The 18,948-nt window shown below is 40.1% G+C and overlaps 1 protein-coding gene across 2 annotated transcripts in view; it reads left to right on the top strand.

The window, feature by feature from the left end:
• Window positions 1-13,935, top strand: part of TOX (thymocyte selection associated high mobility group box) — a 274,162-nt gene extending 260,227 nt beyond the window's left edge. For both annotated transcript variants that reach the window (XM_024205740.2, XM_024205739.2), the window contains 2 exons: window positions 10,049-10,200; window positions 11,714-13,935. In XM_024205740.2, the coding sequence (XP_024061508.1) occupies window positions 10,049-10,200; window positions 11,714-11,750 (189 nt within the window). In that variant the 3' untranslated portion in view covers window positions 11,751-13,935. The remainder of the gene's footprint in view (window positions 1-10,048; window positions 10,201-11,713) is intronic.
• Window positions 13,936-18,948: the final 5,013 nt, after the last annotated feature.

Genomic DNA, 18,948 nt, shown 5'->3' with positions numbered 1-18,948 from the left:
CCAACTCTACATGGCTTTTGGCTTTTCTCACTTTATCCCTACATGTTCTGACCTCAATAAGGTAGCTTTCCTTGCTGATCACTCCCATCTTCCACTCCTTGTAGGCTTTCTGCTTTTTCTTAATCACCTCTCTGAGATGCTTGCTCATTCAGCTTGGTCTACAACTCCTGCCTATGAATTTTTTCCCCTTTCTTGGGATGCAGACTTCTGATAGTTTCTGCAACTTTGACTTGAAGTAATTCCAGGCCTCCTCTGCCTTTAGATCACAAGTTCTTCAGTCCAATCCACTTCCCTAACTAATTTCCTTAATTTTTTTTAAATTAGCCCTTTTGAAATCAAAAACCCTAGTCACAGATCTATTTTTGTTTATCCTTCCATTTAGTTTAAACTGAATTAGCTCATGATCACTCGAACCAAGGTTGTCCCCCACAACCATTTCTTCTATGAGGTCCTCACTACTCACCAAAATCAAATCTAAAATGGCATCCCCTCTTGTTGGTTCAGCAATTACTTGGTGAAGGAATCCATCAGCTATCGCATCCTAGGAAAATCTGAGCCCTATTACTATTACTAGCACTTGTCCTCCAGTCTATATCTAGGAAGTTAGTCTCCCATGATCACACAATTCCCATTAGTATTTACTTCATTAAAAACATTTAAAAGGTCGCTATCCATATCCAAATCAGATCTTGGTGGTCTATAGCACACCCCAAACACTATCTCAGGGGAGGCTCTAGTAGCTTTCTTCCCCAATGTGATTTTTGCCCAGACAGGCTCTGTCCTATCCATTCCGTCCCTTCTTATTTCTTTACAGTCTATCTCATTGATATACAATGCTACTCCACCACCTTTGCGTTTATTTCTGTCTTTCCTAAACAGCACACACCCTTCAATACCTGTACTCCAGTCATGACTACTATTCCACCATGTTTCTGTTATCCCCATAAAATCTGGTTTCACGTCCTGCACCAGTAACTCTAGTTCCTCCATTTTGTTACCTAGGCTCCTTGGATTGGTGTACAAACATCTTAATTCTTGCTGTTTGGCTTCGCTCACATTCTTTACCCAATTAGGCCCAGACATTCTACCACCAGTATCACCTATTAGAATGGTATCTACACTACCTTTCCTCCGTATGTCCATTCTCCTACCCACACCTGTATCCTTTCTTACTTCATTTTCTTCCTTTTCAATGTTAAAATCCGGCGTGGAGACTATCTGGACATCTCCCAACCATCTTCCCCCAGTTCCTAGTTTAAAGCTCTCTTAATCAGTTGTAGAAGTTAACAAAAGCCAAGAAGTATTGGATTCTGTGTGCATCCTTTGGTCATGCCCATTCCATGCTGGCTGCCACTTTGTGGGGTTCCATTGCCAGTCTGTTGAATGAGATAATATACCTGAGAAATTCAAGGATGTCCCAGTCAGATACACATTTCTCCAGCTTGATACATAGGTGATTCTGGCATAGTCTTTCAAGAATGCCGCCCAGCCTAAAGAACTTCGTCCTCAGAAGAAATTAGGGAGTCAAGGTAAGTAATGACAGATTGGTCCAGTATATCCCAAAATATATAATTCATAAAGTGTTGAAAAGTTGCTGGAGCATTGCATGGGCTGAGCGGCATGACCAGATATTCATAGTGACCATATTGAGTATGAAAGCCAGTCTTCCATTCATCTCCCTTGCACACAAACACCAGGTTATGGGCCTCTGCAGGTCTAACTTAGTGAAAATGTGAGCTGCATGTAGCCAGTCTGAGTTTGCTTATGAGGGGGAGCAGTGAGCAGTTTCGTATGGTCACTTTGTTGAGGCCCCATAATCGATACAAGGCCACAATGAGTCATCCATCTTCTTGGCAAAAAAGATTGGGGCACTTGCCGGACATGTGGATGGGCAGATGAAACCCTTCTGTAGGTTCTCCTGCAAATACATGGGGAGAGTCTGAAGTTCTGGCATATATCTGACTTATTGGGATCTCTGCTACAGGTTGGAGGTCATCGAGGGAGTCATAATTCTGATATGGGGGCAGAATGTCTGCCTTTCCCTTGTCAAAAACATTAACAGAGTCACGGTATTTGTGGAGGATCTCAGCTGAGGCAGACAGAGATGTGAGTGGCCCTGAGGGTCCTGGTGGCTTGCTCTCTGAGGTTTGCATTATCACGTGTAGAGCGTACCAGTCCAGTTCTTGGATCCTGGGAGGCAGGCCGGCCGGCAATATCAAGAACTAAAGTGTAGTGTCTCCTTTCACCAGCGAATGTGGAGGTATTGGATAGTAAGCCAGGGCATACCTACGATTTCCAGAGCATGGGAGGCCCAGATTAGCCCAAATCTGAGGGTTTCCTGATGACCCCAGAGAGTGACAACTATCACTGGCAGGTCTTGTCTCCCAAGGAGAGAAGGGACCCATCAGCAGTCTCAACCAGATCTGGAGAATTCTTGTGTATGGTGGGAATTGCATGGACCTCAGCAAAGTTCAGGTCCATAAAATTACCCAAGGCCCCCAAGTCAACGAGGGCCTCTTGGTGAATGTTGGGGCTTGCCAATAGTTGAATCAGTAGACATATTTGGAGCATCATCAAAAACTGGCTTGATGGTCCGTCTCTGCCGACTATGGCTTGTGGGTTCTGAGGACTACCAGGGGAGGGGAAGACCTAACCAGCACAGACCAGCTCCTTGGGGCTGGGAGCCTAGTGTTTCCCAGCCTCAGTGCTGCCAAAGTCTATGCCAGGCATGTCAAAACAAGATGGCTGGGATCCCCTCAGTATAAGCATAGGCCTAACATCCAGTGTCGGTACTTCTCTGCATTGGAGAGGTGTGTGCGGGTCTAGGGGACTTGCCTGGATTCCAATGCCAGTTAAAACTGATATGGCTGGGGTGTTGTGCACAAGAATGCTGACGGTCTCAAGAGAATCAAGGCACGCTGTCAGCCCACTCCTCACAGTGGTGGGTGTGAGCATTGAGCAGCCAGTGAGCTGGTGTAGCCAATCAGGCAACCAGCTGCAGGCCAACTGCTGTTGTGGGTTGCCTAGAGACTAGCTCTGCTGCAGGCCTGATTCCTAATGTGCATTTTCTGAGAGGTTTCTGAGTTTCATTCATGGTGACAGGTACTTATTACCTGTTGAAAGGCTGTGCTGCTGATCTTAGGAAAATGGCTACATTTCCCCTCTAAATATCATGAAGCATGTGTGGGATGGAGTACATACATCTTATGGTGCCATTTTGTATTTGAAGGCTACAAACTGCCTGAGACGCTGCAAAGTCTATTCAATGGACTGTATTTTGTAATGTTTGTTTAACATTCATTTATATGTTTAAGTATATTTTTAAGAACAGATAGACAACTTGTCGTACAGAATGTTCAATTTAGTTTAATTACATAATTAATTTACTATATTTACAAATTTTATCCTTTTAAAATAATTTTAAATTAATTTAAAAGAATAAAATTGTTTAAAAATAAATGTATCATTAAGAATTGTAGATCTGTAGCTGTACTAAAAACATAAGGATTGCCATACCAGATCAGACCGGTGGTATCCAGTCCACTATCTTGTCTCTGACAATCACTAATAATGGATGCTTCCAAGGAACTTGAGAGTAACCTCACAGTGGAATATTGTGGAATTACCTGCCCATCAGGAAAGTATTTTCCTAATGCCCTAGAATTAGTGGTTGGCTTTTGACGTGAAACATTGAAAGTTGATATGCTTAATGTTTTTATCCTACCTAATACAACTGTGCGTGCTCTCATTATCCATACAAAAATATCTGCTTTTTATTCATGTATTTATTCTAAACTCTTAGTTGCAATGATATCTTGTACAAAAGAGTTCCATAGGTTAGTTTTACACTATTGGAAAAAACAAAATCCTTTATCAATTTTTAACTGGTTGTATTTGAGTTTCATTGAAGGGTTTCTCATTCTAGTATTATAAGCGAGTGAATAGGACTGCCTGAATTAACTCCTGTATAGCGTCCATTATTGTTATACCTCCTCTTATTCATCTCCAGTCTGAACTAAACAGTCCCAGCCTTTTCAGTTTCTCCTCACATAGAGCTGTTTTATTGCCCCTGATTATTTTCATTGTGCTTCCCTAAAGCCCTTCTATTTCTGCTATATCATAGTTGAGATGGGGTGACTAGAACTGAACACAGTAGTCCAGGTGAGACCATTCCATCGATGTACAGAATGACTATAATATTTTCAGTATTTTCTATCCCAGTCTTTATACATCCTAACATTTTTTTTTTGCTTTATTCACCACAACACTGCACAGTGAACATGTGTTTACATTAAACTGTCCATACGGGTGGTCAGCTTTTTTTCCTGAGTGGTTGTACTTAATTTAGAACCCATTAATATGTACAAGTAATTCAAATGATCCCTTCTAATGTCTTGTAACTTGCATAGGTCAAAGTGAATTTCATCTATTACCACATTGCCTGTACATCAAGCACTGATAGATCTCTTAGAAATTCTTCACAGTCTTCTCTAGTCTTGACTAACCTAAATAATTGTTGTCATCTGCAAGGTAGACCACCTCATACTTCACTCCTTTTTTCCAGATTATTAATAAATATATTAAACAACACTAATCATAGTGCAGATCCTGGAGGTGCTCCTTTGATAACCTTTTGCTATATGGAAATTGACCATTTATTCCTACTCTTAACTTTTGTTCTTTGACCGTGCTTTACTTCTCACCCCATGACTTCTTGCCAGAGTTTCCTTATACTTTCTGGTGAGGAACTTTGTCAAAGGTTTATTCAAAGTACAAATACATTATTTAACAGATTCTCCTTTATCAGCTGTTGACATACTCAAAGAATTCTAGTAGATTAGAGAGGCATGATTTTCCTTTTACAGAAACAGTGCTGGTTTATCACTATCATATCATGATCACAGAAGCACTGACTTCCCCAGTTCCTGGGGGGTGCTCGAGCCCCACTCCGCCCCAGGCCCCACTCCCATTCCAAAATTGTTTTTTGGGAGAGTAGTATATGCAGTATTTCATCTTTTGGCTCTATGTGACCCGAACTATCTCCTAAAGTTCACATGGTCTTTTTGCTTTCTGAGAACACTAGAGGTTTCTAGAATCAGAGCTGCATTAATTGGAGCATGGTGATTTGTGGTAAAATGTAATTTACCTGTGGAAGACACCTTTGCATATAGTGTCTTGATATTATTACTTAATATCAGCATCTGCTCTGAGACGGTCAGTTCTAAGGATAGAATTTGGCCTGCTGGAGTGAATTCGGCAGTCTTTGTACACAGATAAAACTCCCAATGAAGCTAATAGGATTTTTCACTGATTTAGGGAGGGCAACATTTGGCCCATGATCAATAAAATTACTTGTGTCCTGTGGATCAGATATCAGCTTTAAGCCATTGGCTTCACTTGGGCATTGTGAAGAATTCTGGCTGAATCAACCAAAATTCCTCTGGGGTTCAGGGGAAACACATGTTGAAGTAGGAGCCCATTTGCCATTTGCCTCTACAAACATTGGTGCTCCCTCCTGTTAACTCCCCACTCTCAAACTTGCTGAACTCTGTCGGCTTGTGCGGAGAAGGATGGGGACATGGTCTCGTCGTCTCCCAGCCACTCCTTGACCTCACTGGGAAGGCTAGCCTAGCATTGCTACTGGAATTAGTCCAAGCACAGCACCTGCTTTCTTCCTTCACCTCCTGATGGTGACTGGCCCTGCAGTGGGGCACAAAGTGGAGGAAGGCTCTTTATTACCTCTGTCCCACCTTTGTACACATGCAGGGGCAGCTAAAACAAGGCTCTTAATGTCTAATGCCCATGGATGCCGGAATCTGTATAGTGTATATCGAAAAAAGGCAGAAGATTAATGTACACTCTGGGGTTTTTTTTTAAATAACAGCTCATTTCCGTATACCTTTGGTTGTTGGTTTTTTAAAGAAAATAAATGTATACTGCAATGTGATTGCCTAGCCTGCCAGAAATAATAGTCTCATTTTTTCTACTACATATTTTATAAAATAAACTCATGGGCCTGCTGTATTTGTCCAGATTTCTTCCCCTTTTTGTTACACTATGTCTTCGAATGAGGTCAAGAGAAAAAAAATCATTAATATCTGTCAACTTCCTTTATAACCTTAAGGAAAAATCTTTGTATGATATCACACAGACAGATTTTCAATTTCCTTGTGTAATAAACAGATGCTTTAGGATTTGGATGTAATTTAAAGGTTTAAAAAAATCACATTGAGATTGATGAATAAATCAGTTGTGAAGACAAAAACATTGATGCCTGTTGAAAATACCTCTCCAGACAGGCAGGAAATGAAATTAGTTCCCAGTAAAGTGTGGAGATGAGGATCACTGTTTAGTTCTGCTGCAGGCTTTTTAGGACTTGCTATCGTGGCGCAACAAAACAGCTAGGGCTACAGAAATCTAATTAAAGAGCAAATGTCCCTTCTGACACCAAATTAATCTTTATCAAGTTCCCTATTTTTATTTCAATCTGGCACAGGAAAATGAAATTTAAAATTCTAGGCATGTTGCAAAACAGTTGGTGATTTTCTCTTGAGCATTACAATGCAAAACATTCAGCACTGTTTAATTAGACCTCTAAGCACTCATTTTCTGAACACTTTTTATTTCATCATTGTGTGTTAAGGACTTACACAAATAATGCACAAATATTTACTACAGGCCTAATATGAGGCTGTCTTCCTATGTTATGCAGATATATACTTCCAGGATTCATGAAAAGGCTGAAATATTTATTGTTTACATTTTGGATATGATCATCATTTATTAGCCCTTTATTTTGAGTAGTTCTGAAATTCTTAAATTATCTTTCGCTTTGGTGTATATGTGCATGCAATGTAAATTATCATTTGTATTATAGTAGCCCTACAAAGCCTTAACCAAGATCAGTGCCCCATTTTGCCAGGTGCTGTACACACAGAGTAAGAGACAGTCCCTGCCCCCGAAGAGCTTACAATTTAAAGGCATGTCTTCACTGCAGTGTTAGCTTGAGGTATAACTCAAGTGGGGCCCATAACCCAGCTCTCGTCCACACACAAAATTCTCTAGCTCCAGTTAAACTCGAGCTAGCTGACCCATCAGGGGATGTGGGTCAAAGCTCAAGGGCTGCTGATGCTGAGGGTAGAAATGCATTGGAGACTCTGTGCTGTAATCCAAACACTCTGCAGCTTGAGTGTTGTTTGAGCATCTTTGGAGTTGTTTGTTGTGAGCACTCTCACCTGAGATAGGCTGACGTGAGAGGAGTTAATTTGAGGAGAGTAGATAACTTCAATGAAGCCTGGCATAGACATGACAGACAAAGGTTGCAGAAAAAGAAGAATTATTACCCCGTTTTACAGATGGGAGAACTGAGGCGTAGCAGGATTAAGGCTCTGATCCAACAAAGCACTTAAGCATATGCTTACATTTCAGCACAAATAGTACCAACTGTGTCAGACTATTCATGTGCACAAACTTTGCTGAACTGGAGCCAAAGTGACTTGTCCAAGGTCACATAGGAACTCTGGGGCAGAGCCTGGAATTGGAGCCCAATCAGTACCAGGCCAGTGCCTTCGCCACAGAACATCCTTCCACTCTGAAGATGTTTATTCGTCCTTAGTCTAGCCAAAGTGTTTACAGTGTTGTACTGTTGTTCTCTCCCTCTGACCTTGAGGAACCATCTGTCTTAGACAGAAAGTATATTTGATTCTCTATGCCTGTTCAGCTCTAAAACAGGTGGCTAGAGCTACCAACACTATCAGATGGTCCTGTGTATATGTTTGCTTCATAAAGACTGGTAATAGATCACTAAGGAGGATGTACCTCCAAGGTACAAAGGTAATTCTAAATGCCTGAGAATATGCTCTTTTATATAGTTTCCTCTTGCGACTGAATTAGAAATGGCCCCAAGACAAGTGTTTTATATACAAATTATGATGATAATATTACAAGACCCAATTCTATGATCTTCAGTAAAGCAAAACTCTGATCAGAGTCAATAGGAGTTTTGCTCAATTAAAGAGCACAGAATGTAACTCACTTATTGTTTGTTATTATGAAGCATTATTTGTATTCCAGTAGTGCCTCAACTAGGTTAACACAATTCACATCCAGGAAGACAAAGTCCATACAGCTGAAGAACTTTCAGCCTAAGACTCCACAATGCAATGGAGGTTGGCCCATACAGTTTGGCTTGAAGGATCAGGGCCTAAGAAGACAAGCAACTTACATAGCGAGGGTGAGAGAGTAACAACAAAAATGTGTATATCTTTTGTACACAACCATATATATAAAAAGAACAGGAGTACTTGTGGCACCTTAGAGACTAACAAATTTATTAGAGCATATATATATGTTACACATCAGCTATACCCCAATATCCCTCAACCTATCCGCCATTAGTTGGCCAGTTTCTTGCAGGCATCCCTCACAGAAGAAGTGGGTCTTCTGGAAGGATTTGAAAGAGAAAAGGGTACTGACCTTATGAATCAATTCTTGAAGGGCATACTATGCATAGGAGGCAGTGTGGAAGAAGGTCTGAAGAAGGTTGTAGGAGAAGTGGATAAGTTGGTGATCAAGGCTAGCATTTTTAATAGAGTGATTGGTGGACATGATAAGTCATAACAGCAGATAAGTGTGGGGGGGACAGAGCTCTAAAAGGCTTTGAAGATAAGACTAAGAAACTTGAATATAATGCAGTGAAAAATGGGGGCCAGTGGAGTGATTAGAAGAGGGAAGTGACATTTTGTTCATTTTGTTTTTAAAGGAGGCTCATTCCTAGGGGCCTAACAGAAACTACAAATTTTCTTTCTTTCTTTCTTTCTTTCTTTCTTTTTGAAAATAAAACAACATGGCTCAGTTATTAAACCAGAAACAGGAAATAAATCTCCCTAGCAGCCTCTCCTACTACAAAGTGTATATAAAGCAACCACATACAAACCACTTAAACTAACAAATACAACTGAAAAGTCATGCATTTAGTCACAAGCATGCCATACATGAACTCTGGCCAGAAAGAGTGGATTTTCAAACTAAATATTTTAGACCAAATTCAGCCTTTGCTTTAGCAGTGCACCTTCTATTGACTTCAAAGGGAATTATACCTGCTTGCCCCAGCACTGAGTTTGGTCTCAATTTTTTTCCAGCAATGACTGGTTGGTTTCATACTGCATTCATATGTTCTAAACTATGAAGTATTTCTAACTTTATAGAAACATTCTTTATGTTTATTTAGGATAAACTTGGTATAGTAAATCAATACCTGGTGCCCTTGAAATTCTAACAACTCTGCTAGTTTTGAAAGACAGCATTTAAACACGCTACTATATTGAAAGAATATGCCAAAAACCTTTATCTCTTTTCAATTACTAAATATTTCATTTTTTTAAAAAAAATATACATTTCTTTCCATCCTCCGTTTGTTTTCTCCTCTCCTTGGTTTCAAACAGCTTTCACTACATTAGTTGCCCAACTGTTAAAAAGCTTTGGTTGAATTTTTGTTTAGTTGAGAAAGAAGTACAAATAAAAGAAGAAGCAGATGGTCCCTTTGTGACTGAACGAAGAAAAAGGGTTTAGAGAACAATATGTGAATAGGTGTAGTCTAATAAAACACTCAGCCACCTGCTGCCTGCATCCTTCAAAAAGATTCTGTTGCATATTCTGGGAATTAACTACTAGTGTATCCTTAGTTTAATCAAAATGCAAGCTCTAAGAAGCAAACAGACTTTATTTTCCCCCGAGTTGATTGAGTTGTCCTCTTAGCTTTAAATTGTTTCTGTTCCATGGCTCTTAGTTCCATACTATAACTGTGTGTTATCTAACAATTTGGTGTGTTTTGTTTTGTTTGTTTGTTTCCAAAATCAAGGAAAGGTTTTTAAAAAATAAAAAACACCCACACACGTTTTCTGCCTGTTTTAAGTCTGCCAAATCAGAGTATAAATACAAGGAAAAGGACTCTGATATTTTGTTCTGCGCATGCTACTTTTAAAAGATTTTTGCACCTAAACTACTGCTTCGTTTATTGTACATTGTATTGGCTTCCTTTTTCTTACAGGGATTTACTCTTCAGCCTGATTATCAGAATATCATCAACCCTACATCTACAGCTGCACAAGTTGTTACCCAAGCAATGGAGTATGTTCGTTCAGGGTGCAGAAATCCTCCAGCACAGACTGTGGACTGGAATAATGACTACTGCAGTAATGGGTAAGCAGCCAATGAATGCCACCTGGTGTTGAGCAACCTTTATGACACAAATGTCTGGCAGGGGGTGGGAAATAGCTCTGTTGCCTGTTTCTCTACTGATTTTTTTTTAGAAGGGCATCTGTATTGGTGCTGTGTTTATTCAGTAGTTGAATTACTGTATGAAAGCAAGTGCTTAACACATACAGTTAAAGATTGCTCTCAAATAAGTGCATTTTACTTCTGGAAAACTTAAATTTGCCAGAGAACTGCAATTTGATCATTAAAGGGTAAGATTGGGAGGGACAGATCACTCCTTCCTGCTTGATCAGGGCTGTGCTAAGAGGGAAATGTCACAAGTCTCCCCTCATAGAATTTTCTTACAAATTCTTCCATCACTGGGTGGAATTTTTCACCCAGTGGAACAAGTGCCATGATGCTCAGATATTATAGTGATGGGCCTGGTATCAGAACAAAAAAGAATGAATCTCAGGGGATTCAACAGAGACACAGGGTGTCTCTACACAGCAAAGAAAACCCCGCCACCCGACTCGGGCTCGCTGGGCTCAGTCTGCAGGGCTGTTTCATTGCTGTGTAGACTTCTAGGCTCGGGCTGGAGTTCAGGCTGTAGGACCCTGCAGGGTGGGAGGGTTCCAGAGCTCGGGCTCCAGCCCAAACCTGGAACTCTACACAGCAATGAAACAGCCCCACAGTCCCAGCCCAAGTCAGCTGGCTCTGGACAGACGCAGGTTTTTCTTTGCTGTGTAGACATACCCACAGTGTCATCCACACGGAAGCACTATACCTCTACCATGGTGCCCCTTCAGACCCTCTCTGCTAGATCCCATGCAGCACAACTCCAATGGAGTCATGATGACAGACTCCTCAGGCTACTCCAGGAATCCCCGACATGTGGGTGGGGGGAGGCAATTCAAGGAGGAATGTTGCTAATAGCTATCTTACCTTTTGTATGGATTCCCAGTCAGTCTTCAGCAGGTAGTTACTGTGCCTAATATACTCAGATCCCTAGCCTGCCCCTTCTCAGCCTCTGGCATGCCTCCCCACTGCAGAGGCTGCTTACAGCCCCTCTTCACATCATACACACCCCTGTACAAGAAGGTGGAGATCTATGTACAGAGAGAACCTTGGCTGAAGGCCCCCCGTGGGAGCCAGGAAACAATAGTTCTGTGCTTGCCTCTTCCGCAACCTTCCTGTGTCATCTTGAGCAAGTCACTTCATCTTTCTGCACCTCAGTTTCCTTATCTGAAAAATGGGGATCAAAACATTTCCCTACCTCGCTGGGTGCTGGGAGGTTATTTCAGTCACATAGGTAGTGCACTTGGTGATTCTCCAGTCATGCTATGGAGGTACAAATTATTATTTTTATTATTTTTCTTAGAGCAGTGCATCCAGTACTTCAGTGGGAGACTCAAACTAGTGACGCCCGAAATATGACAAGTTTCTTTCTTGTGAGGTGGTAGAACTAATAAAAATTTGACAGGTTTAAAAAGTGTTTGCTCTATTTCTTTTTGAACAGGGGCATGCAGAGGGACAAAGCACTGTACCTTACCTGAAAATCTGGAAAACCTCTCCTTTCCGTTGAGGATTGCAGGGAAGTCTTTTCATCACGGATTGCTTTATGCAGTCAAGGCAGTTTTGCATTTTATTAGAAAATACAAGTTGCTAAGCACTTAGGACTATTTGAGCTTGTGGGTCACCCACTCTGGAAAAAATAGTCTTGCTTCTTTCTTTCTTTTTTTATTTTATTTTATTTTTTTTCTCAGAGATCCTTTAACGGACATTGCTTTTCTTCTTTCCTGAAGGAAAATTGGACTACTCAGATTTTATGTTGGTTTTTGCTGTGAAGTGCTGCGCTAGTAACTGCCTTAGCAACTGTAGATAAAAGTCCTGGATTTTCCATTGGTTTTCATAATGGGTGTTTATATGAAACTACTAAAGACTTTTTAAATGGCTTGATGTAGCAGTCATAGCAAGTTTGTAAATAGCATCTATGTTACACTCTCCTAGAGTATAAAATGTGAATGTTTTTGTAGCTAATTGTAATTGAAACTGGCTCACAATAGGGGTTAAATTGGCAAACATTCATATTTTTACTTCATTTTTAAACAACTGACTAATAGTTCTATATTTTCAAAGTATTTGGAAAAAATAGTATTCCCAAATGATGTTAATTAAAAATATTGGCTTTGTCTCATTAAATAGATAAAAGGGTGAAAAAAACTAGTCTTGGGAAAGAGCACAAACACATTTATTTTATACTGTCTAAAAATGCTTTTTTTAAAAAAATCACTTTACGTGTAATGGTTAGTAAACATCATTTAAGTCCTTTTATGTATAAAACTGCCAAATGCTTACCTGATATTTTATTAGATGCAGAAACAGATTGGAGACAGCTAAATTATAACCTTTACATATGGCTATGTATTATTGTTTCTTCATACTGTGTCTGTATTTAATCTTTTTTTAATGGAACCTGTTGCGCCTATTTATGAAATAATAAATATAGGTGTTTGTAAGTAAATTTGTTAGCATTTTAAAGAGGTTTCTTTGCGTTAACTTTTGCTGGCAAAAAATTATTCACAACTGATGTGAATATTTTATTTAGTTTTTCAATGACATGAATCAAGCCAAACCTGCGTTTTCTGGCAGAAGATGAAAGTACCCAACATTTATTTCTGCATTTCTTTGGCTGGTGGAAAATGGAAAAAAAAAAAAAGATATTTTAAGTACTTCCCTTTTTAATGCATTGTAACAGGGAGTTGCCCAAAATGAACTCATAAGCCAACAAGGCTAAATAAACCGAAAGGCACCGTCTGTTAAATGCTGCCTCTTGGAGCTCAATCAGTTTTGGTTAATCAGTCAAATGAAATAAAAATAAATAAACTGGAAAAGTTAACAAACATGCTTCAGCCATTTTATCATGAAGGCAATAGGTCTTATAATAAGAGATGAGTGACTTTGCTCTGAGCTTGAGGAGGGTATCGCAAATACTTACTAAAATGTGAGGTGAGTAACAAGGCAGTAGGATAAAGAGTAAGAAAGCCAAAATAGAACATTCTCAAGGTTTTAAATCAGGGATAGCTAGGAAAACATATTATTGGGGGATGTCAACTGGGATGCCTGTCCAATTGATGATGAATACCACTGATTTGTATTTCCAATGTGAAATAAAAATAACAGTTCTGATTCAATATATATTGTGTAATCCAGTCAACATTTTTAAAAAACAAAAGGTACAGTATGCTTGTTTTGGAATGATTTTAGGCAATGTACAACCTGAATCACTTGAGCATGTAATAACTAATAAATAATGCAGATCAGATGTGATTACTCAAATGACTGTAGCTGAGAGCTCTAATTTTCCTGTCTTGAAACTGTATAAGAACTCGTGATTAAGTTCACCGTTTATTGTTTGTCTGTTTAGTACTTTAGAAATATACCAGCACTGCTAATTACCCAATGTCTTCTATTTATTATATTATAATAAACTGCATTTTCCACTCTCATCAGTTCTAAAATGAGAAGATAATTATTGGGACGGGAAAAGTCAGCTATAACTTTGACAGGCAGATTTTTTCTTGTATGGGAAAGATCTGTGTTACCTTAATCTTTTTAGAGCAGCTGTGCAGAAAAGGTATAAAAGTTGTTAATTACAATATCCAAGCAGAATTCAAAATACAAGCAAAAATTAATGTAAATAAAAATACATCATGAATAAAATACTTATTCTGTATGAAATCACCGCTACTTGGTCTTAGTCTTTAAGAGCTTGAACCTACAACATGCTGAGCACTCTGGACCCAATCCAACAAAGCAGTTAAGCCCATGTTTAACTTCAAGAACATTACTAGTTCACATTGCTTCAATGGGAATTCTGTGCTTGAAACTGTGGTAGGCCCTGGCCTTCAGAAAGAGCAGCAGTGTTTATCTTGTCTACATGGCGTTCACCTTGAAATGCCTTGAGTCCACATGCAACCTGTTTTTAAACCAATTTATTTGGCCTCTTAGGTTGCAATAAGTAATCGTCCTAGGAACAGGAGTGAATCCATTGTGTCATGAGTGTGTTCATTTTAAGGTTCATGTGGACACACTCCTAACTATTCTGCTACTTTCCCATGTTGCATCACTTCACATGCAGGTCAACCTGTCCTTGTGTGCCCTCCACTGCTCCAGGGTCATTTTGACCAGATGTCACTTCTTGGTTTAAATGCTGGCAGGCAGCCGAGTGCCTTTTTTCAGTACCAGGTAGTAGTGAGTTCACATACCTATTATAGCAGCCATGCCCCACAAGCCTTCAAGTGGACACCTTTAAAAGTTCTGGCCTTGATTGCTCTCTTTGGAGAGCTATATGTTGGTCCCATGTGGAGAAGACCTGGGACTGAACATATATTAGTGGATGCCAGGAGAGGAATCATGGGAGTTTGTTAGTATGAACTCTCAGGGCCAGAATTCTTATAGTTTCTGATAGATGTCCATCCCACAATGCACCACAAGAAAAATCACAAATCATAGAGCTGAGTGGTAGAACATTGCACTATGGGAAATCTGCTCAAAACACTGAGCAGTTAATTTGAAGGAGCACAGAACTGTGTGGATGCAATGATTAGCAACGAACATACCTTAAACCAACATAACAAAGCTGTGTCGATGCACTTCAATTCAATATAGTTAAATCACTGCACTTGGAGTGAACAAACTGGATCGATGTAAGATCCCTGTGCCCATCTGGCCTTAGTTCCAGAGGAAAGATCTAGCATTGAAGCCGCAATGGCAGCTTTTCATGGCTGATCTCAGAAGAAGCAATGTCTGGTTACTATTTGCAAAGAGTTACCTGATACTTTTTTCAACTGCATGTTAGCAGATATAAAGGGTCAACAGCAGGCATCCAGAAGATGGAGGCCCAGGGTCAAAATCAGCCCTGGCAGCAGGTGAAATTCCATGGAAGTCTATGGTGTTGCAACCTTTCCTCCAGCTCAAGAATGCTCAGCTAAGGCACATGTGTAGAGCCAAGTGATAGGTGAAGAATACAGGAATAAAAACAACCTATCAATTAAAAAAATACAACTAAGATAAATAATGCAAACATGGCAAAGGCATCCAACTTTGATATCAAAATAACAGACACTGACGGAGATCATTTCTTCCATTAAAGCAAATTAACAACCATTTCCATTCTGATGACTTGTAAAAGGCAATAAGTTGTCATTTAAAACAGACCTGGCCAGGACGATAGTAACACATGAGCTCCATCTGATTGTCCCCAAGGTATGGAAGAGCTACCAGAAAGAAAACCTTTGGAATTCACCACTTGCAATTGCCCAATACATCCTGGAGACACACTACCCACTAGGGTTCCAGTCCTGCTCTCATTGAAATCAATGGGGGGTTTTAACAAGTAATGGGCCTGATTGCTACCTCCCACAGTAAATCCCATGGGAGGAGAGGGAAACACTGTGAGGAACCCACTGTAGAGTTTCTCCCCCCTCATTTTTCCAAAGCCAGCAGGTCTGGCTGGATGCATAAGGGGCCAGGGCCATCTACAGTAGGGCTTTGTGTATCCATGCCCCAGAGCAACCCCCACATCCCATTGGCTGACTCCAACAGAAGGAGCCTTCACTGGGAAGGTAAAACAGCACCACGCTTATCTTTCCTACAGAATTGCTGCAGAGCTGGGTGAGGGGACAATGCACATCAACCAGCCCCTATCCAGCGCTGGGCTACCAACTACCTGGCCCTATCTGCTTAATACTCACCCCTCCCATACATATCCCAACCCCATGGAGTGCCCTTCACATGCTCTGAGGGAACGGGGACAATGCCAGTGAGGTGGCTGACAGAGTGAAGAGTGATAGCAAGAAGTAGCTGTATGGAACACCCCAATCGACCTCAAGCTTGACCTCCTTTTTAATACATTACATACACACACACACAGTCACCAAGGTAAGTATTTGATTTATTTAGTCTCTTTGATTCTTCTGGCAATAGAAGAAAACATAAAACTTGTATCCCTCACGCTGCTGAGTCCCTGAAGTTAGTGGGAGGGGAGGGCTCTCAGCACCTGGCAGGATGCACTCAGCACCTCAAAGGATGGAGCCCTTGCTTTGTATCGACACTCCCGTATTGCAGAATTTGCCATCCTTTCCAAAGTCATGTTTGCTTTGTTTGGTTTGCTATTATCCAGTAGCACAATAAATCACAACTCAAATGTAGTTCTTATTCCATAGACTCAGCTCAGCTAAGTCACATGTGTAGAGCCAAGTGACAGGTAAAGAATACAGGAACAAAACCAACCTATCAATTACAAAAATACAACTAAGATAAATAATGCAAACATGGCAAAGGCATCCAACTTTGATATCAAAATAACAGACACTGACAGAGATCATTTCTTCCATTAAAGCAAATTAACAACCATTTCTCTTCTGATGACTTGTAAAAGGCAATAAGTTGTCATTGAAAACGGACCTGGCCAGGATGAGGGGACAAGTGAGAAGGATGACTTGGAACATTTCAGAATCTGTCATGGTAACTGCCTACTTAAAGAAACCTACTAGTAAATGTACAGCCACATGGATCCTACAACTGTCAACATTTCACATTCTATTAAGGGTTTGCTGGGAAAGACACTTTATAAGGCAAATTTCATTCCCACTGATCCAATGCAAGGAAAAACATAGGTAGTTAGAAAAATAAAATAGGAAAAAAAAGCTTCCTGTTCTGAAAAAAGGCTCTGCGCACAAATCTACAGTATACTGCAGATCAGAGCCTCGCACACTGACAGTTGTGTGTTTACAATGAGCCCGAGCATAATTGCTCTGATGAGCTGTCAAGGAAAAGATTAATTTGGCAAAGATTAGTATTGACTTGCTGTTTATTAAGGCTTTTAAACAGCTGTATCTGGCAACATTCCTGTAAGTGCCTGTCATATCTGAAAATCAGGCTCACACCCGGGTGCTTGCCAGCTGTTACTAAACAATCTTATACTACTTTGAGTAGCTTTCTCCAGGCCAAATAGCAAGAGCAAAGTATTGCCAAATGAGTCTCTCCTTTTCTCTCTCGCTTTCTGTCTCTTTTGCCCCTCCTGTCACTTTTTTGGGTTCTGAAAGCTGAAATGTCAGTTTATGGCTGATGGCTGAGCTGATAACAGATACCGGAAGCCAGTAGGTGGTTAGAAAGGTGCTAGAAGAACATGGCCCACATGTAGAGAGTGGGTAATGCTGTTAGTCATCTCATGAACACAGACAAACCACAGGTTGCAACTGTTATATGCAAAGAGTTTTTAAAACTGTCAGAATCTGTGATCAAAGGTTTATAAGAGACACAATTCCAAAATTAATGCTTCTTCAGGCTTTTGCACATGCACTGTGGGCCATCATGGATAAAGACAACACAGTAGTATGATGTGCAGAAGTATAGACAACACCATTAATCTTTATAAAATGAGCCAAGGTTTTCATCTACAATTCTTTCCCAGCCTGCAGATAAACAAAAGTCGTAAAACATACACATAGTATATCTTGGGTCAGTGGAAAGCTGTAAAAGGAAAAATATAGGTTGTTGGGTTTTTTTGATGTCACTGAAAAGGCAGTTTAGCGTTTGTTATAGACGATAACTGATAGCTCAGAATCAAACAAATAAGGCCAATGGAATGAATACTATTCCACTGCAGCTAAATGCCAATATCAATACCAATGTGTTACAATTAAAGTTGATTTGGCCTTTCCAATAGAACTCTGATTTGCTGGGATTAATCTCGACCTTTTCAAGTTGCATCAGGCTGAAATAAGTTGTCAGAACAGATGTGAATTTTGTATGCAAAGGACAATTGTAATCTAGTAACCCTTAGAACGCCAGCATTTTCCAGGCTGCCGGCCAGAAGACTAGTTGGGATAGCTATGGCCAGTAGATATGGTATGCCCACAGCAGGCAGAGCCAAAGGATTCATAACAACATGCAGTGGAGGTTGAAATCAGAACATTTCAAACTGGACATAAAATGCAATTTTTTAACTCTGAGGGAAATTAGCTATTGGAAGAGCTTATCATGGGCTGTGATAGATTCTCTACCATGTGGAGTCTTTAAATCAAGACTGGATGCCTTTCTAAGAGATCTGCTCTAGTTCAGCGCCAAGATATTGGGCTCAATGATTGAATTACTGGGTGAAATCTGATGGCCAGAATGCTGCAGCAGGTCAGATACAATTATTGTAATGTTCCTGCATGGTCTTAAAATCTATAAAGCTATGAGGTCACCAATTATTATGTGTTTTAGATGGTGTTTTAAACAGGTTTCCCCAATATCCCAACAATAAATGGCTCCAATTTTTACAAATAAACTTTTGTTAATAGTTGGTTCTTACATATTTTGGTTGCAAGAATCAGAATTTTCTGAGGTGCCTGGTGCCAGTAGAACTAAAGTGGACCATGTTCTGTCTGTTCCTGAGGGGAAAAAATTGTAACAGCCAAGATATGTTCATTTACATATTAGCTACATGCCAAATCTGCAAAGCAACAGGGGTATTACAGACTTTGCAAAGACACAAACTTCTGACCTTTTTGTTAGTTACACTAGCAACAAAGTCGGCAGTTTGTGTCTTTGCAAAGTCTGTAATACTCCTGTGAATGTAGTACTTATATTAGGGGAATATAGGTGGCTATGCCCCACTTCTCAATGGAGCAATTTTTTTTCCTGATTCCTATTTGATCACTGTTTAAATATGAATGTGATGTTCCAACATACATTCAAAAATAA

Source organism: Terrapene carolina, unplaced genomic scaffold, assembly GCF_002925995.2.
Source record: "Terrapene carolina triunguis isolate 2854851 unplaced genomic scaffold, T_m_triunguis-2.0 Scaffold58, whole genome shotgun sequence".
Lineage (NCBI taxonomy): Eukaryota > Metazoa > Chordata > Testudines > Emydidae > Terrapene > Terrapene triunguis.
The sequence above is the reverse complement of the archived record's forward strand: the minus strand, read 5'-3'. Positions and strand labels throughout refer to the sequence as shown.